Raw genomic sequence first — 25,062 nt, forward strand, 5'->3', positions numbered from 1 at the left:
CGTCCAAATTATCCCTAAATTTAGCTTTAGTACAATCATCCTACAAGGTAATGCAAAGATGGTACTGGGTCCCGGCCAGACTTCGTCATATTTCTGGAACGAACCCAGGTTTTTGTTTCCGAGGCTGCCAAACAAAAGGAGACATGCTCCATATTTTCTGGACATGTCCAATGATATCCAGATTCTGGTCCCGTATATACAGGATGCTACAAGCTCTGTTTGATAAGAAAATTGCTAAGGATCCTTTGTCTGCTCTTCTACACTGTAAAATTGAATCTCTCACAAAACATCAAAATGCTTTAGCACATTTTATATTTGTGGCAGCCTCGCAAACAATAGCAAAAGCTTGGAAAACACAATTTGTTTCTTTTTAAGAACTGAGAAGTAGAGTGACATCCTACATGGTTCAGGAACAGATGGCTGGGAGCCTGGAAGACAAGGTAGCCAGGTACCATAAAATATGGGATACATGAAACCATTATATTATCTCAGTCCCTCCCTAGTGTTTAGATAAAATCTTATGCCAGCAGTGTCTATTCTCCTGCAGAACGGAGCAGGAACCTCGAACCATCTTTTCACCCCTTCCCTCCCCCCCCCCCCCTCCCCCTGCTACTTTCTTCTCTTTCTGCACTACTTATTCCCCTTTTTCTCCTGTGAGTGTTTTGTGCGTTTTGTGTTGGGGCTTAGGCCCCCCTTTTTCAAGGATAGAGTCAGGACAGCATCTGCAGAATGAATGAGCTTAACCAAGGATGGAACCATCGGAAATTCTGTTGTATATTAGCTACTCAATGTTGTATCCTGACTCAAATGACGTGATTGGCAAGTTTTCATTGCACAAACTTTATATAATGTTAATTGAAAAATTTTCAATAAAAATTCTGAAACAGACATTTGTGTTTCAGTCAGGTAGAGATGAAAAGAGATGGGCACAGCTGCTAAAATACCCTTTAATACCCTTCATCAGAGATTCTCTGATGAAGCAGGGCTAGTCCCTGCGAAACAGCTGTCAGACTTCGCCATCCCCCCACTGCTGTAACTTGTGTGTGTCTACCCAGCCACTAATAAAGGGTATTTTAGCAGCTGTGCCCATCTCTCTTCATCTCTACCTGACTGAATTGTGGAATATTTTGGAAGCACGCTGCAGGTAAGCCCAGTGTGGTGGTATCCGTCCCTGCTGCATATAGTGCCAGTGTCTTCAACCCTCTTTGCAACCAGAAGACATTTGTGTGTTTGAAAGAACTGTTCATCTGGTTAGAGATACACAAAGAATGTTAACATTCTCATTCGTAGAACGAGATGGCATATATTTAAAAGCAAATAGTATACGTAAAATAAAGAAGTAATTATAACTACCGGTAAGTGTAAATACAGTACCTAGCATTTGTGACAGTAGACGTCCTGACTGCTGCTGTCCCCAGATGGATACACATCGCTGACAGCGAGTGTTAAGAGGAGCCAGACTCTCAACTTCCTATGCAGAATATTTTACACAGCAGCAGACAGAGCAAATATCTCCTTGATAAAGGGGTCCTATGCGGCTCCGAAACATTGGCCATAATTTTACATGGAACCAATAAAGATTGATTTTGGATGTGCCAGCTTTCTTCCTTGTTGAATACTGCATAGAGGGCGTCATCCCTTTTTTCAGCTGTCGCTCTCCCCTTAAAGACTATGGGTCAGGGCAGCCATCAGGGGGGTACAAGAGGGACAGTGGTATGGGGCCCAGGAAGGGTCTGGGGACCAAACAGTGGCAGTGCCACTCGAGCCTCTGCTGGCAATTCTACCGTGGCATAACAGGAGTTGTGTGGTCATCTCCCTGTTCCCTGCTGCGTGATTGGTGAACATGCATCAATGCAGGGGGGGAGGATGTTATGGGCGACAGGTAGTGTTGGGCGAACAGTGTTCGCCACTGTTCGGGTTCTGCAGAACATCACCCTGTTCGGGTGATGTTCGAGTTCGGCCGAACACCTGACGGTGCTCGGCCAAACCGTTCGGCCACATGGCCGAACTAAGAGCGCATGGCCGAACGTTCCCCGAACGTTCGGCTAGCGCTGTGATTGGCCGAACGGGTCACGTGGTTCGGACCCGAACGCGCTCTGATTGGCCGAACGGTCACGTGGTTCGGGTAAATAAATACCCGAACCACGTCATATCTCCGCCATTTGTCTGTGGGTTTAGCTTTGGGTAGGCAGGCAGGGTAGTTCGCGCTCCAGCCACGCTAGCCAGGGTCCCCCCTGTCATTGTGTCACTGCTGGGAACAGTAGTACACCGCTTGCTCAGCCACACTATATAGCATTCTGTTTACTGCCACTCTGTGTACCTCGCTCAGCCACACTATATAGCATTCTGTTTACTGCCACTCTGTGTCTGCTGGGAATAGTAGTACACCGCTTGCTCAGCCACACTATATAGCATTCTGTTTACTGCCACTCTGTGTACCTCGCTCAGCCACACTATATAGCATTCTGTTTACTGCCACTCTGTGTCTGCTGGGAATAGTGGTACACCGCTCGCTCAGCCACACTATATAGCATTCTGTTCACTGTTCTGTGTCTGTTTGGAATAGTGGTACACCGCTCGCTCAGCCACACTATATAGCATTCTGTTTACTGTTCTGTGTCTGCTGGGAATAGTGGTACACCGCTCGCTCAGCCACACTATATAGCATTCTGTTTACTGTTCTGTGTCTGCTGGGAATAGTGGTACACCGCTCGCTCAGCCACACTATATAGCATTCTGTTTACTGTTCTGTGTCTGCTGGGAACAGTAGTACACCGCTCGCTCAGCCAGAGTATATAGCATTGTGTTTACTGCCACTCTGTGTACACCGCTCAGCCAGACTATATACCATTGTTTACTGACACTCTGTGTACACCGCTCAGCCAGACTATATACCATTGTTTACTGACACTCTGTGTACACCGCTCAGCCAGACTATATACCATTGTTTACTGCCACTCTGATTCTGCTGGGAACAGTAGTACACCGCTCGCTCAGCCAGACTATATAGCATTGTGTTTACTGCCACTCTGTGTACACCGCTCAGCCAGACTATTTACCATTGTTTACTGACACTCTGTGTACACCGCTCAGCCAGACTATATACCATTGTTTACTGAAACTCTGTGTACACCGCTCAGCCAGACTATATACCATTGTTTACTGCCACTCTGATTCTGCTGGGAACAGTAGTACACCGCTCGCTCAGCCAGACTATATACCATTGTTTACTGACACTATATAGCAGACTATATAGCATTGTGTGTACACCGCTCAGCCAGACTATATACCATTGTTTACTGACACTCTGTGTACACCGCTCAGCCAGACTATATACCATTGTTTACTGCCACTCTGATTCTGCTGGGAACAGTAGTACACCGCTCGCTCAGCCAGACTATATACCATTGTTTACTGACACTCTGTGTACACCGCTCAGCCAGACTATATACCATTGTTTACTGCCACTCTGATTCTGCTGGGAACAGTAGTACACCGCTCGCTCAGCCAGACTATATACCATTGTTTACTGCCACTCTGATTCTGCTGGGAACAGTAGTACACCGCTCGCTCAGCCAGACTATATACCATTGTTTACTGACACTCTGTGTACACCGCTCAGCCAGACTATATACCATTGTTTACTGCCACTCTGATTCTGCTGGGAACAGTAGTACACCGCTCGCTCAGCCAGACTATATAGCATTGTGTTTACTGCCACTCTGTGTACACCGCTCAGCCACACTATATAGCATTGCGTACTCTGCCAGTCAGTGTGTATATTGCTGGGATCAGTAATACTCCACTCACCGTCAATCACTATATGAGCTCAACATGAGTTCCCCAGAGACCTCCGCTGTGAGCAGCACTCCCAACAACAGCAACAGCCAACGCCCCACGCAAGCTATAACATCCACCCCAGCAGCCAGTGGTCAGCAGCAGCCCTCCCCGGAGGAGAACGTTGTGTCCATCAGTCCGTCGCCAGAGCGATTAATGAGGGCTGCCATTGAGGAGATGATGGGGCCTGATGTGGAGGAGGAGGTCTGGCTCAGGCCAGCATCCCAAGTTAATGTTGAGGACGATGAGGGGTCTGTGTCTGGGGATGTTGGGGTGGCAGAGGTGGTGGGTGGGTCAGACTCAGGAGAAGAGTTGTATGATGAGGATGATGATCGGGACCATCTGTATGTGCCTCAGAGTCCGACCCCGGAAAACATGTTGTATCGTGTGTTTAGGTACTAAAATCTGCGTTCCCTCCCAGTAGTGTTGGGCGAACAGTGTTTGCCACTGTTTGGGTTCTGCAGAACATCACCCTGTTCGGGGTGACTATATAGCAGACTATATAGCATTGTGTTTAATGCCACTCTGTGTACACGGCTCAGCCACACTATATAGCATTGTGTTTACTTCCACTCTGTGTCTGCTGGGAACAGTAGTACACCGCTCACCCGCCACTGTATAGCATTGTGCTCTGTGTCACTGCTGACAATAGTGGTACACCGCTCACCCACCACTGTATAGCATTTCTGTACTGCCACTGTACTGCTGCCAGTCAGCGTGTACTTTAAGGATAAGTGAAATGAGGAAGAAATCCGGTGAAAGAGGGAGGGGCAAGGGAAGAGGTGTTTCCCCTGACGGTTCACGTACAGGCCACAGGGGAGCACCCAAGAAAACCCACTCAATACTGCCCATGTTGTCCAGGACAACAACCCTCACAGATCCAAAAGAACAGGACCAGATAATTACTTGGATGACCTCTCAAGCGTCCAGCAGTGGGTTAAGCAGCACCAGCACATCACGCACGAGGTCCGAGTCCTCAGCCAGTTAAAGTCTGGGCTTTCTTTGAAGACTGCACTGAGGATGTTACCATGGCGATTTGCAAGGTGTGCAAGACCCGCCTGAGCAGGGGGAAAAGTATTAACAACCTCTCCACCACCAGCATGAGCCGCCACATTCTATCCAAACATCCCACTCTGTGGGCAAACGCGGCAGGACAGGGTACCACCAGCAACACTGCCTCCCTTGGGTTCACCAGACTCACCACCAGACCCGCCTCAGCAGCAGCAGTAGCCCAGCCATTGCGTGGTTCACAACATTCACAAACATCAGACGATGCTGACACTGTCACTTTCCGGACTAGTGCTCTTGAGGTCTCCCAGTGTTCATCAAACACAACAACCAACAGCCCTTCGGTGTGCAGCGCTACGGTTGAGTTGTCTGTCTCTGAGATGTTTGAGCACAAGAGGAAATTGCCAGCAAATGACCCCCGGGCCGTGGCAGTAACAGCCAGCCAGCATAGCCAAGCTTCTGGCCTGCGAAATGCTGCCATATCGAGTGGTGGAGACAAACAGCTTCAAGGGCATGATGTCAGTGGCCATCCCACGTTACGTGGTTCCCAGCCGCTACCACTTTGCGCGCTCTGCAGTGCCTGAGTTGCATGAGCACGTGGTCAGCTAAATAACCCGAAGCTTGAAGAATGCCGTTGCCTGCAAGGTTCACCTCACCACTGACACCTGGACGAGTGCGTTCGGCCAGGGTCGATACATCTCCCTTACCGCGCACTGGGTGAACCTTGTGGAGCCTGGCAGCGATTCCTCACCTGCTACGGCGCGGGTGTTGCCCACGCCGCAAACAGCTGGATAACAACAGCAGCACCTACCTCTCTGACTCCTTCTCCTCCAACGCATCTCAAAGCTGTACCTCATCCGGAAATGCTAACCCAGCACCAGCAGCAGTAGGATCGTGGAAGCAGTGCAGCACAGCTGTTGGCATGCGTCAGCAAGCGTTGCTGAAGCTGATCTGCCTTGGGGATAAGCAGCACACAGGGGAGGAAATTTGGAGGGGAATAAAGGAACAGACGGATTTGTGGCTGGCACCGCTGGACCTGAAACCGGGCATGAAGCTAGACACCTGGCACGAACTGGCAATGTACGCAATAGAGGTGCTGGCTTGCCCGGCAGCCAGCGTTATGTCGGAACGCTGTTTCAGTGCTGCCGGAGGCATCATCACAGATCGGCGTATCCGCCTCTCCACAGAAAATGCAGACCGTCTGACTCAAATTAAAATGAATCAATCCTGGATTGGAAACGACTACGCAACACTCCTGGACCCCAACCAAGTAACATGACCGATGAACATCTGGGATGGTTTAGCGTTTCCGGTCCCTGTTTATTGAACCTCTCATCTGTATTACATTTATGACTGCATGGCGGCAAAAAGCATTGCTGCTATATCCGCACGCTTTTTGTCCTCATGCAAGGCCTGGGTTGTTGTGTCTCACAAAGCGTGGCCTTCTCCTCCTGCGCCTCCTCCTGTTCCATCACGTGTGCTGCTGCTGCTGCTGCTGGGTTACCGTTGCCGGTCCCTGTTTATGGAACCTCTTATCTTTATTACATTTATGACTACATGGCGGTACAAAGCATGCTATCCGCACGCTTTTTGTCCTCATGCAAGGCCTGGGTTGTTGTGTCTCACAAAGCGTGGCCTTCTCCTCCTGCGCCTCCTCCTGTTCCATCACGTGTGCTGCTGCTGCTGCTGCTGCTGCTGGGTTACCGTTGCCGGTCCCTGTTTATGGAACCTCTTATCTTTATTACATTTATGACTACATGGCGGTACAAAGCATGCTATCCGCACGCTTTTTGTCCTCATGCAAGGCCTGGGTTGTTGTGTCTCACAAAGCGTGGCCTTCTCCTCCTGCGCCTCCTCCTGTTCCATCACGTGTGCTGCTGCTGGGTTAGCGTTGCCGCGTGGTCCCTGTTTATTGAACCACTTATCTTTATTACATTTATGACTGCATGGTGGTACAAAGCATGCTATCCGCACGCTTCTTGTCCTCATGCAAGGCCTGGGTTGTTGTGTCTCAAAGCGTGGCCTTCTCCTCCTGCGCCACCCTCCTCCTGTTCCATCACGTGTGCTGCTGCTGGGTTAGCATTACCGGTCCCTTTTCCTGGAACCTCTTATATGTATTACATTTATGACTGCATGCCGACAAAAAGCATGTTACCTGTGCAAAGAAAACAGACATTTCCCGCATTTAAAAGACAGTTTTCCCTTTGAAACTTTAAAATCGATTTTCTCAAAAACTATAAGCTCTTTTTGCTAAATTTTTTTTCCTCTTGTACCCACTCCCAAGGTGCACATACCCTGTAAATTTGGGGTATGTAGCATGTAAGGAGGCTTTACAAACCACAAAAGTTCGGGTCCCCATTGACTTCCATTATGTTCGGAGTTCGGGTCGAACACCCGAACATCGCGGCCATGTTCGGCCTGTTCGGCCCGAACCCGAACATCTAGATGTTCGCCCAACACTAGCGACAGGCAAGTTGCTTTGACTCTATCCCACATAGCAGCCAGATCTTTGCCTCAGAGCAAATATCGCCTTGATAAAGGGGCCATAATTTTACATGGAACCAATAAAGATTGATTTTGGATGTGCCAGCTTTCTTCCTTGTTGAATACTGCATAGAGAGCATCATCCCTTTTTTCAGTTGTCGCTCTCCCCTTAAAGATTATGGGTTTGATCCATTAGTGAGTGCGAGACAATACCACCAATGAGTTGACATTCTGGTTCTGCCGTGCCTTTGGTATCATATTTGAGCTGATGAAAAACACACATCCAGAGCCACTGGTGTACAGTGCACCTATGACGATTCATTTTACAGAGTCAAAAAAAAAAAAGACTAAATTGGATTTCATGAATATAAGACATGGATTAATATGGCTCTATGGAAAGGACTTTTTTTTCCACAGAGTACCCATTATTATTATTGTTATTTAGTATTTATATAGCACAGTGCTGTACAGAGTATATTGTCTTGTCACTTAACTGTCCCTCAGAGGGGTACACTTTAGTCACTTCCTGTCTGAATTAGGACTGAGTCAGCCACTTACATCCCTGATATTTAACTCTTCCAGGCAGAGAAAAAAAAAAAGGAACACACCATAGTTATTTGTGTGCTTGGCACTGTACATACATATGTCTATCTCATCATGTCACATGTCACTTCGGGTATCCTTTAAAAACCAGAGCAATTTTCACACATCACGCACCCTCCATTCATTCACCAATAACTTTATCACCACTTATGACATCGAAATTATATGTACATCATTTTATTTCATCACAAATGATGCTTTTTTTGGGTGGTACTTTTGGTGAGAATTATTTTATTTTAGCTACATTTTAAATGGAGAAATAAGAAAAAAATGAAAAAAAAAATCTTAATTTCCCAGATTTCAGCCATTATAGTTTTAAAATAATATGTGCTGAGATAGATAAAACTGACGTGTTTTATTTGCCCATTTGCCAGTTACTACAACGTTTAAATTGTGTCCCTAGTACAATATTTTATTTGGAATTAAAGGTGTATTTTTTCTGTTTGCATTTTTTTATACTAGATCGATAATTACAAGCCCTAATTTGCAAAAGTAATAGTGATATAGCCTAATGACATACATATTAAAACAGCTGAGTCACTAAGGTAACTATTTATGATTTTTTTTCTTTTATGCTGTCACTTTTTTTTTTTTTTTACAATAATTATAGTTAAACAGGCAGGAGGGGAAATATTTGGTATTTTTTATTAATTAATATCTGTAGGTATATTAATAAACCTCCCTGGCGGTACATTTGTGTCTGAAGCGGTACATTTTTTTCAAGATTTTAAGTCTTAAAGGGAACCTGAACTGAGTAAAATTATTTAAAATAAACACATGAGGTAACTTCAAATGAACATTACATAGTTGCCTTGCCATCAGTTCCTCTCAGAAATTCACCATTTTCTTCTGATAACGATCCTTTCCAGTTCTGACAACATTTTGTCAGAACTGAAATATCAGTTGCTGTCAGTTATACATCAGTTGATGTCAGTTATAGCTGAGAGGACAACTGCTGTGCCAGGTAATGCCAATGTTTCCCTATGGCTCAAGTGGGCGATGTTACAGTTTAACTGTGTGCTGACCAGGAAGCTGTATTGGAGTATTGGCCATCTTCAATATGGAGGACAGGGCATTCCATTGATCACAGTGGACTAACAGGATGAAGAAGAGAAGAAAGAGATTGAGGAGTAGACTACACAGGAGGCAAGTATGACTTGTGTATGTTTATTTTGACTTTTAATTTTCAGTTCAGGTTTTCTTTAACTCACCAAATATATCAGAATAAAGGCCTGGTAGACATCCTGCATAGAAATAAAAGACCGGAATACAAAATTGTTGAAATAATTACATTTATCAATACACTGAAAAATTGTGAAACTGTACAAATAAAGTGCCAGATTATTATGCAGTATGTACATATATACACCTAATACACCTCCTTCGTATGTTATATTTTAACACAGGGAACGGCACAGAGGGCAACATCACAATCGGGGCAGTAGAATCAGGATTCCTTACTTTTTTCCCTTTCTCGTCAGTTTTGCTGCAGCATACAGCACATGTCCTGGTTGGCACATTTATTTTGTAGTGGGTGGAATATACTCCATGAAGTGATGGCCAGTGAGGCGCTCTGGGTTCACTACGTGGGAGGCACGGCGCCCAACTCTGGCTTCTGCCGAGGTCTGGTATTTGAGGCAGATGCACTCACACATCTTCCGGGCGAAGTCAGGTGTGTTACTGGCCTGTCACTGCGCTGCTTGTGGAGGATGTAGGCATTCCACAAGCTTTGCTCCAGGAGATGGTGAAATATCTTATTGTAATATTTATTTTGCTGCTTTCTTACTGGGGGGTAAACCGTAACCACCTAGGTTGGCTCTGTCCACACCACCCTTCGTGCAATTGTAGTCCACCACGACCTGACGCTTTGGAATATCTTTACCTCCTCTTGTCCTGGTGGTGACAATCGAGGTGTCATGGACTGTGCTCAGGAGAAAGACATCCTTTTTGTCATGCCAGCGGAAAGCAAGCATTTTCCCCTTTTCCAAAGCCACAATGTCCCAAGTTTTCAGCTTCTGTTAGGCAAACGCTGATGGCATTTTCCGCCTGTTAGGCTTAACTGTGCCGTAGGCATCAGTCTTGTTTTTTATGAGAAACTCAAAAACTTCAGGGAACTGTAAAAGTTGTCAGTGGTAACAGAATACCCTTTGTTCAGTAAAGGCTCAACCAGAGACAGTACAGAGGATGTCACCACTTGATAGCTGTTGAATCTGGAGTTGAACTTTGTACTCCAGATGTAACCGTTTGATGACTCACATAGCAAGTATGATTTTATGCCATAGCGGGCCCGCTTAGATGCTATGTACTAGACCCAACTCAGTCTCCCCTTATAGGCGATCAGACTCTCGTCCACTCTTATGTCCCTCTGTGGTGGTCCAGAAGTTGTCAACAACGAGCTGATACACCTCCCAAAATTTTTTACGTTTTGGCGCAGGGTGGGTGAACTCCTTGAAGGGGTCGTTGTTGCTGAAGTGCAAAAACTTCATAATCAAGCTAAAGTGATATTTGGACATCACAGTACCAAAAAAGAGGGTAGCAATAATGTTATTGGTAGACCAATATAATTTCTGCAGGGGCTTCCCCACCACCCTTTGGGTGGCCAAAAAAGAGCCAAATATCCTGTTTGGTGACCGGCTCCCATGTCCTGCTCCTTGAAAAGTGCCCTTGAGGAGCAGCCAGTTGCAGTGTTGCCAACTCATCCCTTTAATTACTGACACATCTAAGTTATACAGGTTCTGGGGCTATTTGCACATAATCAGTGCCTTAACTACATCTACCTAGCCACAAAACCTGTATAATTCATATGTGTCAGTAATTAAATGGATGAGTTTGCAACACTAGCCAATTGTTGGGCAACATAACGGTTCATCTCCTCCACTACTATTTCAATGACTGCGTCAGTGAAAAGAGCTGCAGGTAGGCCAGGGGGTTGTGCTCACAGTCTACATTCAGGCCAGGCTCCCCAGTAAAAGGGAAATGTGGGGGCGCTGGCGGAGGCCAGTGATGATCGAAATCAGCTAATTACGATTACGCGTAAATGTTCGCATTTACGCTTATACGTAATTACGATATGTAAATTCAATTGATTTGATATAGTGTTTTGTAATTTCGCCTAAAATTTTGCATAATTTTTGCATAATTGTATGCCGAATTTGGCAGTGAATAGCAAAGTCACCATACATGGTAGTGACACCAAACTTGCTACATGTGTTAAGCAACACGTCACAAAAAGAATATTCCAAAAAGACCTTGCAGTTTTTGAGAAAATCGATTTTAAAAATGCAAAGAAAAAATGGTTTTTAAACAAAAAAAAAACATTTTTCTTTGCATTTTTAAAATAGATTTTCTCAAAAACTACAAGGTTTCTTTGGAAAATTATTTTCTTGTCTTGTACCCAATATTCTCCTTAACATATGTACCAATTTTGGTAGCAATAGCATGTATGGGGGCTTTGCTGTTAACTGATAAACTCGGCACAAAATTGCGTGAAAGTGCACAAAAATTATGCGAAAAATTACGCAATTATGCAAAATTATGAACTACTACTATTACATACGAAATAAATTATGATTTTCCCTGAAATTTCACATTACGATTATGATGCTTAAATGCAAATTTCGATGCGAAATTTCGGCCCACCACTGGCGGAGGCTGACTAGTGTCAATGGGGCACCAAATGCGGACATCACTGACCTTGGTGGTGATGGAGTCACTGCCACTGGCGCTACCTGGGTCAGATGACAGATCTCTAGGTGTCACTCGAAGTCCGCCGGTGACTGCAAATTTCTGTCCTCAAACTCCGCCAGCACTTCCGGTGTTAGATGCCTTCTGGAGGCTGACACCATAGCAGATGACAGGCAGGCAGAGGTCAGTGCAGGTGGCAGGTAGAGAGTAGTCAAATCCAGGCAGAGGTACAGGCGGCAGACAGAGAGTAGTCAAATCCAGGCAGATGTTGGTACAGGCAGCAGGCAGAGAGTAGTCAAAAATCCAGTCAAAAATTGGCAACAGTAAGGCAACAGTAAGGCAATCAATATTCAGGCAAAAATCAGTGCAGGCAGCAAGCAGAGAATAGTCAAAATCCTGGCAAAAATCGGTAACAGGTAGGCAGAATAGTAAAGCAGAGATCAGCAGATCACAAAAGCACTTAGCTCAGACACAGCTGGGAACCAAATGGTTGCATTGCATTGGATACAAATCACCTTGTATCCGATACAATGCATAATTGGGCCAATCACATTTAAGAATTTTTTTCCCCTCTCCTCCCCATGACGTCAATCCGCACCGCCGCTCTACCATTCTGATTGGCCACAACAACAACAGAGGTACATCTGGGCATCCTGGTGGCCGGGGAAAGAAGCCTGGAGTCCCGCTGGCCAGCACTGATAGCAGGCGAGACCCAGGAAACAAACAGTAACAGCAGTTTAAGCGCTTTCAGCTCCTGTCACTCAACCCGAGCTCAGCTTGGTAATACCGCCATGGGGGTTAAGATGTATAGGTGTACAAAAGAGATGTGAATCACTATGGCATCTCATTGATGATGGAAGATGATTCATTGCTGGGACCATGATCAGTAATCTGCAGCGGGGGGGGGTCGCGATAGACATGGTAGACATGGGAAGGTCGCAGTAGCCACGGGGGTCGTGTCTTAAACACTGTGGTATGTGTATATACACCCCTGGTACTGAAGTGAAGTCCACAGGGGTGAAGATACACGATACAGAATAGTGTATAAGATACAGAGGCACCAAAAGAATAAAAGGTAATTACATGAACTTAAAAAACCAACTGGTTAAACGGAGGAGGCAGCGGTGGTCTTATCCCCTCCAAACAGACACAGGCAAGGACTGCGATTCAGACAGTCAACAATTTATTCGGAACTCCAAAAGAACTATTTGGGAGTTCCGAATAAATTGTTGACTGTCTGAATCGCAGTCCTTGCCTGTGTCTGTTTGGAGGGGGTAAGACCACCGCTGCCTCCTCCGTTTAACCAGTTGGTTTTTTAAGTTCATTTAATTACCTTTTATTCTTTTGACGCCTCTGTATGTTGTACACTACATTAAGTCCACCCTGGGTGGAGGGTTGTTACCCTATTTTCCTGTCTACAGAGAGCGACTTTTTATTCCTGAGTGGGGTCAGGATTGTTCTCCCCACCTGCCTATACAGTGGTTGCCTATTGGTAACCCTGGTTTGTAAGTATCATTTTAACTTCTCATTTATTTTGTTGTCCCAAAGACGAATTACACTATTGGGGCTCTTGGTGTCCCTCTGATTTATACACGATACAGAGGTGGGGACTGGTTAAATAATATTTTATCCAGGTGGTCACCTAATCAGTGCCTCATAAAGCAGAATGAGGGGTGCTGGTGTGGGAATATAACAGACGCTGGCATGAAATAGTTGTCATAACCTCTCTTTCCCCGATTCTTGCAGTAGTGACATTTGAGTTGGTAACCAGCAGATCTTAGGTCACTGGCCATGTAACTCTTAGCAAATCGTGCAATTCATGCGGAAAATGTTTGATTCTCTCTCATTTTGCTACACAGCACTAAAAGGTGTTAACAAAAAACTTGGCTAAGTTAAGATCACATCACTCATATTATTGGTAAATACAATACCTGGTAACTTCAGTAAGTTTGAGTATTGTACAGTAATGTGATTCTTTGTGAGAGAAAGATGTTTCGAGTGTTGTAAAGTAATTATATTTTCATTCTCTGTTTTGTAGTGTCCTACGTAGAAACAAGATAAAGAAGATCCAGAAGAAAGCACTAATGCAAATGCATAGACTGGTAGATCTGTGAGTTTCTTTAGTCTTTAGAGAGACGTGTATAAAATAACATTTGCAATGGGCATCATTTAGGTCAAAAATGTAAAAACCTAATTAGAATGGTTTACACACATTCAGAATACAGGTAATATCGCAGAAATTGTTCATTGGATTCAAAAGCTGATATTGATTGGCATATCAAAGTGTCTTTTTTCTGTCACTAATATGATGTCTTTTTGCATCAGCTCAGCTTGCATGGAATTAGGTGCTGCACATACGCATTAGGAACAGCAATGAATGTGTGCACAGCTAGTACCCATAGAGCTCATGGTGACCCACAATCATTAGGAAAGTATACGGAGATCAAAGAGGCCAAAAAGCCATCTTACTAAAAAAAAAAGCTAAGTTTAGTTTGAATTTGCCTCCTTAAAACAGAAGGTATTTGCAATGATTAAGCTTTAAGTAAGAATGAATTCCTATAATGCATTACTGTAGAAAGTCTTCTCTATATGCCATATTACTCTATGCCATGTGCTGTTCAAGAGCATTTCTCTCCTGGCTGCCAGCTCTCTAATGACTGAAATGTGTCACATAGCATGTTCAACATCAGCTCAAAAATAGTCAGCATCTTGAGTGAGAGGGGCTTGCTCTAACTTTTAATCGTAAGTTCCTCTTTACATTCACAGATGTAAAGCAAACCTGAAGTGAGGAAATGCACGATACTTACCTAAATAGAAGGAAGTCTCTGGATGCTATAGAGCCTTTCCGGTCTGCGTTCCATGCTGTCGTTCCTTCATAAAGCCGGTTAAAGTCATAAGTCATGCTAGGTTTTTAGTACTCTTCAGGCAGCCTTCCAAGTAGTTCTGAAGATAAGCACATGCATGAGCTTAGTCTCTGGGATGTGAGTAGTTCCTAAGGCTGCCTGAGGTGTACCAAAGGGCTATCCAACCCAGCAAGTCGAATAACTTCAACCGAGGATTGCACAGAAATGATGGGATGGACCGGGGACCAGGAAGCCTCTATGGTCTCCAGAGCCTTTCCTCTACTTAAGTATGTATCAAATCTGAAGCAAGTTTCCTCACTTCAGGTTCCCTTTTAATAGCAATCACAAGCTTACAGATGGCAACACTATTCTTGTGGAGTGATGCAATGCAGCATAGTATTCACAAAGCTGCAATGAGGCAATAATTGCATCTTTGTGAATACCATGAGAATACCATGCCGGTATTCTCATGGTTCCTGCTAACTACTAATATTGAGGACCAATACAGTAGGAACTATACAAACTTTCAGCATTGAAATGCATGTGAACTATATGGGTAGCGCCCTCTGGAAAAACTTTGACATTTCAGAATGTAAACCAGGGAGAAGAAAGTTTTTACAATGGGAAAAGACTGACTAAATAGTCTATAAATGACTATTGTAGAAAATAAGCAGTTTTATTCATTATGTTATTTTCACTACAGTTCCTCGTTAAGTCAAACTTTTGATCTGCATGCTTGTTCATGGTCCATGGCAAAAAGTATTAGAGGCTGAGGATCAGAAAGGCAGCCAGGCAATGTGCAATGTTTAAAATGAAATAAATATGGCAGCCTCCATATCCCTCTCAGGTCAGTTGTCATTTAAGCCAAAATTATACTTGTAGTGTGTTTCAGTGGGAACATATTTCTTTCCTTACTGTAACATTAACCTGACCGTTATTTTTTATATGACCTTAATGTGTTTTTCATGCCTTCTGTATCACATTTTCAGCATTTTATGTAGATTTTCTCCAGAGGCTTTCTGTATAACAGCTGCTCCTGTCATAAAAATGCAAATCAGTTACAGGAGAAGACACATTATGTGTACTGTTTTCTGCCTTTGCATTCCTATAAACTTACATTTAAAGAGGAGGAGCAGAAAATCCTGATTACTGTGCTGCAGTATGGTCTCCTATTATTTCCTCTGATGTTAGACAGGGTCATTTGCCTGGGAAAGAAGTCAAAATGTTGCTTAGGCCTTTTCCATGATCCAGTCTGCTTTTTGGATTGCATGTAATTGGTGAATCACTTTTATGTACATCTCCTTGTATAGAGTCCACATTGCTGTACCTACTAATACAATGCCATTTATGTCAAATTACAAACATGCTGCATTTTTTGGTATGATTGCATTTCTGTGCCATTACTTAAATGGGGCTTTGCAAGTTCACCAAAACTCACATAGCAAACACACAGGGAAAATAAGTTTTCATTTGTGATTCCAAAACCTGATGAGTGGGTGAGGAACGCTTGGGTAAAGGAAACAACTGCAAGTTTTATGGTAAGCTAGAGTGGAGGACAATAGTGTCTGAGTGGAAAAGATGGTAAGAGGGAAGCTAAATAATTAGCAGGCAAATAACAAGTCGAATGTCTTTTAAGTCAATATGTTTCCTAGTTTTGGTGGTAGGGTTAGGGGTTGGTGGAAGAGGGTATTGTAGGGTAAGGTAATAGTTAGGTTTAAGATTAGGTTTCAGGTATTTTATCATTACTTCATTTCAAATGCTTAACTTTTTATTAGGGCAGAAAAAAAAAGTACATACAAAAAAAGAGAAGGACTGTCCGAGTAAATGAGCAGGTTGTTTGCTTTCCTAAACCCAAGCAGAAAATATAAATATAACAAAAGCACTGGAGAGTCAGCACCAATCATGTGCTGTAACTAGAGAATTGTTCTTTGTATCTTTGGCAACTTCCCTTCACCGCATCGCCTACTATCTACGCAGATTTTGTATGTTCTCCCCGTCTGTGTGGCTTTCCTCTGAGCACTTCAGTTTCCTCCCACATCCCAAAAAAATACAGATAAGTTAATCCCCCTCATACACACATCCAACTTAAAGAGAACCCGAGGTGTGTTTAAAGAATGTTATCTGCATACAGAGGCTGGATCTGCCTATACAGCCCAGCCTCTGTTGCTATCCCAAACATCACTAAGGTCCCCCTGCACTCTGCAATCCTTCATAAATCACAGCCATGCTGTGAGGCTGTGTTTACATCTGTAGTGTCAGTCTCAGCTGCTCCCCCGCCTCCTGCATAGCTCCGGTCCCTGCCCCTATCCCTTCCCTCCAATCAGCAGGGAGGGAAGGGATGCAGGCGGGGACTGGAGTTCTGCAGGAGGCGGGGAGAGCAGCAGACTGACACTATAGAGATAAACACAACCAGCTCTGACAAGCTGTTTGTCAGCAGCGTGGCTGTGATTTATGAGGGATTGCAGAGTGCAGGGGGACCTTAGGGGGGTTTGGGATGGCAACAGAGGCTGGGCTGTATAGGCAGATCCAGCCTCTGTATACAGATAATATTCTTCAAACCCAGCTCGGGTTCTCTTTAACCACTTGATGACCCACCCTTTACCCCCCCTTAAGGACCAGCGCTGTTTTTAGTGATCTGTGCTGGGTGGGCTCTGCAGCCCCCAGCACAGATCAGGTAGCAGGCAGAGAGATCAGATCACCCCCCTTTTTTCCCCACTAGGGGGATGATGTGCTGGGGGGGTCCGATCTCTCCTGCCTGCGTGTGGCTGGCGGGGGGGGCACCTCAAAGCCCCCCTCCGCGGCGAAATTCCCCCCTCCCTCTCCTACCTGCTCCCCCCCCCCCCCCCCCGGAGATCGGGGCTGCACAGGACGCTATCCGTCCTGTGCAGCCAGTAACAGGCTGTCCCCTGTCACATAGCGGCGATCCCCGGCCGCTGATTGGCCGGGGATCGCCGATCTGCCTTACGGCGCTGCTGCGCAGCAGCGCCGTCCAATGTAAACAAAGCGGATTATTTCCGCTTGTGTTTACATTTAGCCTGCGAGCCGCCATCGGCGGCCCGCAGGCTATTCACGGAGCCCCCCGCCGTGAATTGACAGGAAGCAGCCGCTCGCACGAGCGGCTGCTTCCTGATTAATCAGCCTGCAGCTGGCGACGCAGTACTGCGTCGCTGGTCCTGCAGCTGCCACTTTGCCGACGCGCGTTATGAGTGCGCGGTCGGCAAGTGGTTAATGCACAACCAACCACACAACAGTTGTTTACCTGACAAGTACGTACACACATTCCAACCAACTAAACAGCCAACTCACTTAAATACTATGCTAAATGACAAACTACACAACATGTCTGCATTAAAAAACAACAAAGTTGTTCAAAAGACTTGTACACACGTACCTACCTGCATTATAGTTGGGCAGGTTGATCCACCGGTTTGATCTGGCAAACAACATGTTATCAGTTGGTCATCTGGTTGTTTGCCAGACGTACACACATCCAACTTCTCTTCTAACAGACAAGTTTGGAAGATAGTTGGACAAATTGTTGGTACGTGTGTATGAGGCTTTAGACTATGATACTAATGGTGGGTACACACATCAAATAAAAGTATTTGGAAAATGAAAGCTCACAGACCAATTTTACCCACTTCCTGCAGATGATTTTCTGATGTGCAGATGAATGTCCGCTAAACAATGAGATATGAGATCTGCAGATATCATAGACCAGTGATGGCTATCCTTGGCACTCCAGCTGTGGTGGAACTACAAGTCCCATGAGGCATTGCAATACTCTGACAGCTCTAAGCATAACTCGGGGAGGCAGAGGCATGATGGGATTTGTAGTTTTGTTACAGCTGGAGTGCCAAGGTTAGCCATCACTGTCATAGACTACGAATGCATTTTGCAGAAACTGATTTTTTGCAGATACTGATCTGTTGAATGTGTGCAGCATCTTTGTGTGCAGCATCTTGCAAAGATTTTTATCTGATGAGGAGTTCAGCGCAATAGAATAGACTGTGTAGATATGCTCTCATACTACATGGAAAGTGGTAAAATTGGTCTGTGATCTTTCATTTTCCAAAGACTTTTATCTGATGTGTGTACCCACCATTACACTACACAATACATACATACAGGGAGTGCAGAATTATTAGGCAAATGAGTATGTTGACCACATAATCCTCTTTATGCATGTTGTCTTACTCCAAGCTGTATAGGCTCGAAAGCCTAATACCAATTAAGCATATTAGGTGATGTGCATCTCTGTAATGAGAAGGGGTGTGGTCTGATGACATCAACACCCTATATCAGGTGTGCATAATTATTAGGCAACTTCCTTTCCTTTGGCAAAATGGGTCAAAAGAAGGACTTGACAGGCTCAGAAAAGTCAAAAATAGTGATATATCTTGCAGAGGGATGCAGCACTCTTAAAATTGCAAAGCTTCTGAAGCGTGATCATCGAACAATCGAGCGTTTCATTCAAAATAGTCAACAGGGTCGCAAGAAGCGTGTGGAAAAACCAAGGTGCAAAATAACTGCCCATGAACTGAGAAAAGTCAAGTGTGCAGCTGCCAAGATGCCACTTGCCACCAGTTTGGCCATATTTCAGAGCTGCAACATCACTGGAGTGCCCAAAAGCACAAGGTGTGCAATACTCAGAGACATGGCCAAGGTAAGAAAGGCTGAAAGACGACCACCACTGAACAAGACACACAAGCTGAAACGTCAAGACTGGGCCAAGAAATATCTGAAGACTGATTTTTCTAAGGTTTTATGGACTGATGAAATGAGAGTGAGTCTTGATGGGCCAGACAGATGGGCCCGTGGCTGGATTGGTAAAGGGCAGAGAGCTCCAGTCCGACTCAGACGCCAGCAAGGTGGAGGTGGAGTACTGGTTTGGGCTGGTATCATCAAAGATGAGCTTGTGGGTCCTTTTCAGGTTGAGGATGGAGGCAAGCTCAACTCCCAGTCCTACAGCCAGTTTCTGGAAGACACCTTCTTCAAGCAGTGGTACAGTAAGAAGTCTGCATCCTCCAAGAAAAACATGATTTTCATGCAGGACAATGCTCCATCACACGCGTCCAAGTACTCCACAGCGTGGCTGGCAAGAAAGGGTATAAAAGAAGAAAAACTAATGACATGGCCTCCTTGTTCACCAGATCTGAACCCCATTGAGAACCTGTGGTCCATCATAAAATGTGAGATTTACAAGGAGGGAAAACAGTACACCTCTCTGAACAGTGTCTGAGAGGCTGTGGGTGCTGCTGCACGCAATGTTGATGGTGAACAGATCAAAACACTGACAGAATCCATGGATGGCAGGCTTTTGAGTGTCCTTGCAAAGAAAGGTGTCTATATTGGTCACTGATTTGTTTTTGTTATGTTTTTGAATGTCAGAAATCTATATTTGTGAATGTTGAGATGTTATATTGGTTTCACTGGTAAAAATAAATAATTGAAATGGGTATATATTTGTTTTTTGTTAAGTTGCCTAATAATTATGCACAGTAATAGTCACCTGCGCACACAGATATCCCCCTAAAATAGCTAAAACTAAAAACAAACTAAAAACTACTTTCAAAAATATTCAGCTTTGATATTAATGAGTTTTTTGGGTTCATTGAGAACATGGTTGTTGTTCAATAATAAAATTATTCCTCAAAAATACCACTTGCTTAATAATTCTGCACTCCCTATAGACACATGACTATAGTAAGGATTAGATTGTGAGCCCCTCTGAGGGACAGTTAACCTCCCTGACATTCAATTTTCCCAGGATTTCTGTGCAAAAAGTGATCCAATTAATTTTCATAACCTTTTTTTTTCCTGTAACTTGCCAAAATGTGCCAAGCAACGGGTCTAGTATACAGTGCAGGAGAGTATTAACATGTATGCACATCAATACTGTTCACAGCATGTTTTGTATTGATGTTTATAACCGTCAATTCGGCTAGGGAGGTTAAGAGACAAGACAATATATGCTTTACAGCGCTGCGTATGATGTTGGGGCTATATAAATACTAAATAATAATATATATAAATTTTTATTTCACGTGTGTGTGTTTTGTGTGTTTTTAAACTTTCTAACATCAGCAAACATTGATAGTATGATTTACATTTCTTACATTAACAATAAACTTGGAAACAGACTGCGCTAAAAACACACAATTTAATTAAACTTAGATCAGTTGATCAGTAAATTTTATGCTTGCATGCAGTTAAAATCAGGTATAAATGTCCATAAAAACAAAGAATATATTCATATAAACCCATTTGGGTAAATTGTGCAAAAAAGTGCAAAGCTGTATATTAGTGTCACTGAATATTGAGATTCGTTGTACTGTTCTTCAAATTAGATTTCCGTTTGAATCAGCATCTAATTATGCTCAATAGTTGTAATGATGGGATCTGATATGTAAAGAACCCCAAAAAGGAATGTAGCTGGTGGTGTCAAATCATATATCAGTGAAGTTGTAGATCAAATAGGCAATTGGATCTTTCAAGACGTGGGATAAAACAGGTTTACATACACTGAGCTGTGCCTGACCATCTCACCCTTCTGGATCCGTATAGCGGTAGTGGAGTGTTGCTGCGGGGAGCCGCTCAATCTCACCAGCCCCGGCCGGCAGCTAGGTGAGAGAGTCTGGACACTTGCTTGTGTCGGGCTGGGTTAGCCCAATTCCTGAGATTGAGGAGGAACTGCTCCAAATTGACAGACTTCCAGGAGGAAGCAGAAATTTTACAGGAAAGATTAGAATCTAAGGGGTACTCTAAGGAATTGGTCACTGAAGCCAGAGAAAGGGCCATCAATACAGAGAGGAGCAAATTAGTACAAGCAAACGATAAACGATCTGATTTAACTAGTCTACAACCCAATCTAATAATGCAATATTCCTCTCAGGCACCCAAGGTTAGAAATATAGTGGGAAGGTATTGGCACTTATTGCGGGAGGATCCCTTACTCACTTCGATTATACCAGAGAACCCCAGAATGATTTTCAGGAAAACTAAAAATCTGGGTAATATATTAGCGCCCACTATGAAATCGACCAGAACCAGGAAAAGTGATGGATATTTTAAAAAATGCGGATTCTGCAGAGCATGTCGTGAGTCAAACACACCGGTGGAAAGGATACATGATGTTACATCAATGGTTAACAAGGAAACTTTCAAGATCAGAGATGTCACCAATTGTGACACAAAGTGGGTAATATATGTATTAACATGTCCCTGTTACAAACATTATGTGGGAAGAACCAAACGTGCTCTAAAAGAAAGACTTAGCGAGCACTGTACAAACATTATAAAAGGAAATAAAAAACATCCCCTTTCAGAACACTATAGGACAACGCACGGATGTTCCTTTAAGGGAACAAAATATTGCGGAATAGAGCAAGTTAATAGATCCTGGAGAGGCGGGGACTACTTGCGAGAAATGTCCAGACGAGAAACGATGTGGATATTTAACCTTAATTCTATGATACCCCATGGACTGAATAAAGATTTGGATCTTTACGCATTTGACTGAAGGCTGTGACAAGACGTAAGGCTTAAACACTATAAGAGAGCCTCTGATTCCCCCACACAGCTCAGCTTTGAGAAAGGGAGGCGTTCCTCCCGAAACGTCAGCGGTGCTGTCAGTGTGACGTCACACACCAGAGGGGAAGGAGGCGGAGCCAGGCTACGCGGCTGCTAGCGCCGCAGAAAATTCACGGAAACGTCACCTCCAGCCAAGAGCTCCAACCCACACCACCCTCGCCAGAACGGGAGCCGGGCTAACCCAGCCCGACACAAGCAAGTGTCCAGACTCTCTCACCTAGCTGCCGGCCGGGGCTGGTGAGATTGAGCGGCTCCCCGCAGCAACACTCCACTACCGCTATACGGATCCGGAAGGGTGAGATGGTCAGGCACAGCTCAGTGTATGTAAACCTGTTTTATCCCACGTCTTGAAAGATCCAATTGCCTATTTGATCTACAACTTCACTGATATATGATTTGACACCACCAGCTACATTCCTTTTTGGGGTTCTTTACATACCAGATCCCATCATTACAACTATTGAGCATAATTAGATGCTGATTCAAACGGAAATCTAATTTGAAGAACAGTACAACGAATCTCAATATTCAGTGACACTAATATACAGCTTTGCACTTTTTTGCACAATTTACCCAAATGGGTTTATATGAATATATTCTTTGTTTTTATGGACATTTATACCTGATTTTAACTGCATGCAAGCATAAAATTTACTGATCAACTGATCTAAGTTTAATTAAATTGGGTGTTTTTAGCGCAGTCTGTTTCCAAGTTTATTGTTATATGATTATAAGGAAGTGGGGATCCCTTGTCAGACTAGCAGCATAGTGTTTGTTTGGCGCAACACTAAATTATTTCTAATCAATTTCTTACATTAATCTTATCCTATTTGCCCATTTAGCTGCATATATTTAAAGGACCACTATCACAGAAATCTATAACATTTAAAATAAATGTAAATACATACATATAAGAAGTAAATGTTTTCCCAGATTCAGGTGCACTATATATATGTTTCTCCTATGTTGCTGTCAGTTACAGGAGGCAGTAAAAATCTGACAGATCTGACAGCTTTTGGACAAGTCCGTCTCCTCATGGGGGATTTTTAAGCATTTGCTTTAATGTTCACAAAAGCATTCTCTGGAAAGGATCTATAAAAATATGTCTGTTGGCCAGCCTCAATACTCATTTGCAAACTATTCTGATAGTTGAACTGATCACGTGCCGTTCACTAATGCTACTGAAAATAATAAAAGTCCCTGAGAATCCCCTATGAGGAGTTGGACCAGTCCAAAACTTGTCAGATTTCTACTGCCTGCTGTAAGTGACAGGAATATAAGAGAAATGTAATGTAATAGTGCATTTTGCTCTTGGACAAGCAAACTTCATATACATGTGTATTTGAAATGTAATAATTTTTACTTTAAAAGACTACAATTTCCCATTTAGTCAGTATATTTGCAAATACTGTTTGATGGAGCACCTAACTGTCTATTGTGTTACCCTGTCCATAAACAGAGACCTTTCTGTTAACCAGATTGTGGAGCTGCCTCCGGTGCTGTTCACCAACCTGCAAGAACTGCAACAGCTGTGAGTGTTCTTGTCTGTTTGTATCATATCTCCCACTGTGACACTGTAATAATATATGTAACATAACTGTAAGTAGATGTCACACAGTGGAAATCATCCTAAATATATAAATGTTATTATGTTAAATGCAGATAATGCACACTTGATGTGAAGTGTTTATTTGCAAAGTCGGGGCACATTTCTGATAATTTTGAGCATATACAGTATGACTGGACTACGGAATTTGCCCAAATTATATTTGCAAAACTACCAAATTTTTGCAAATATTTGTGATCTTTGCATTGAAGTCTGTGGTGCGGAGGTTTGCAGTTAATTACAAAGCCCTCATACAAACTATCATTACCAAATTTGCTATGTATGTCAGGGCAAATTGTGGAAAAGACCTGGTCGTTTTTGAGAAAATCGTGTTTAAAGTTCAGGCAGAAAAATGCATTCTTAAACAGGAACAGTGCCCCTTATTCAATTCACTTTTTCTCCTAAGGTGATATTTTCCCACTGTATCAATAAAATACATTTGAAGCCACCAGCAAGCAAGAAAATACTAATAATAATTGAAAGTGCTGAAAACAGAACAGAAGATGAAAACTGATCTCCTAGAAAAAAAAATTAGGAAAAAAGGTGAACTGGATGAAGGCCAGCAAATGTGCCACACGGCTGCCTCCCATGTGTGCAAACTACAGATCCTAAAATACACCTCAGTAGGCATGTATGAACTCTCCAGGGCCTATCGGGAATGTTCACCCAAGCTCCCCACCATTATAAAACCAATCTATGACCTGAGGGATATGGGCCTCACCCGTTACCTGGCCGTATGTTAACACAGCATTATGGAGTCAGACACAGAACCATACATTCCACATTTGAAGCTCTCTTACTGTAAAGAACCCTTTCCTAAATAAATGGTTAAAACTTTTTTCCTCCATGTGCAGGTCCCGTAGCAACAGCCTACGGACAAAAAGCTCATCTGCCAAGTTTTTACATTGCCCTCTGATGTATTTATACATGTAAATTAGATATCCTCTAAGGTGTCTGTTCTCCAGATTAAACAAGCCCAGTTTATCTAACCATTCCTGGAAAGAGAGACCTTCCATCCGTCTAATCAATTTTGTTGCTCGTCTCTGCACCTGCTCTAAAACTGCAATATCATTCTTGTAATGCAGTGCCTAGAACTGAATTCCAGATTTCAGATGTGGCCTTGCAATATTATGCTAGCATCGTAAGTTTTTATTTCCCTTTTAATGCATCCCCAAATTTTATTTGCTTTAGCTGCAGCAGCTTGGCATTAAATACGATTATTTAACTTGTTGTCCACGAGTACTCCCAGGGCCGGATTTGTACGTCTTACCGCCCAAGGCCGACTATTACCAGCCGCCCCAACCGAAACCGTATCCTACCACCTCTCTCCACACACACCCAAAAAACTTTGGGCCGATGGTGTCCACTATTGCGGCTAATGCCGAGGTCTCCATGGCAACGTGA

At 43.7% G+C, this 25,062-nt stretch overlaps 1 protein-coding gene across 3 annotated transcripts in view; it reads left to right on the top strand.

Moving 5' to 3' along the window:
- Nucleotides 1–25,062, top strand: part of LOC137527183 (relaxin receptor 1-like) — a 467,519-nt gene that overhangs the window by 399,921 nt on the left and 42,536 nt on the right. For all 3 annotated transcript variants that reach the window (XM_068247656.1, XM_068247657.1, XM_068247658.1), the window contains 2 exons: nt 13,655–13,726; nt 23,512–23,583. In XM_068247656.1, coding sequence (XP_068103757.1) covers nt 13,655–13,726; nt 23,512–23,583 — 144 coding nt within the window. The remainder of the gene's footprint in view (nt 1–13,654; nt 13,727–23,511; nt 23,584–25,062) is intronic.

The sequence above is a fragment of the Hyperolius riggenbachi genome, chromosome 8 (genome assembly GCF_040937935.1).
Source record: "Hyperolius riggenbachi isolate aHypRig1 chromosome 8, aHypRig1.pri, whole genome shotgun sequence".
Classification (NCBI taxonomy): Eukaryota; Metazoa; Chordata; class Amphibia; order Anura; family Hyperoliidae; genus Hyperolius; species Hyperolius riggenbachi.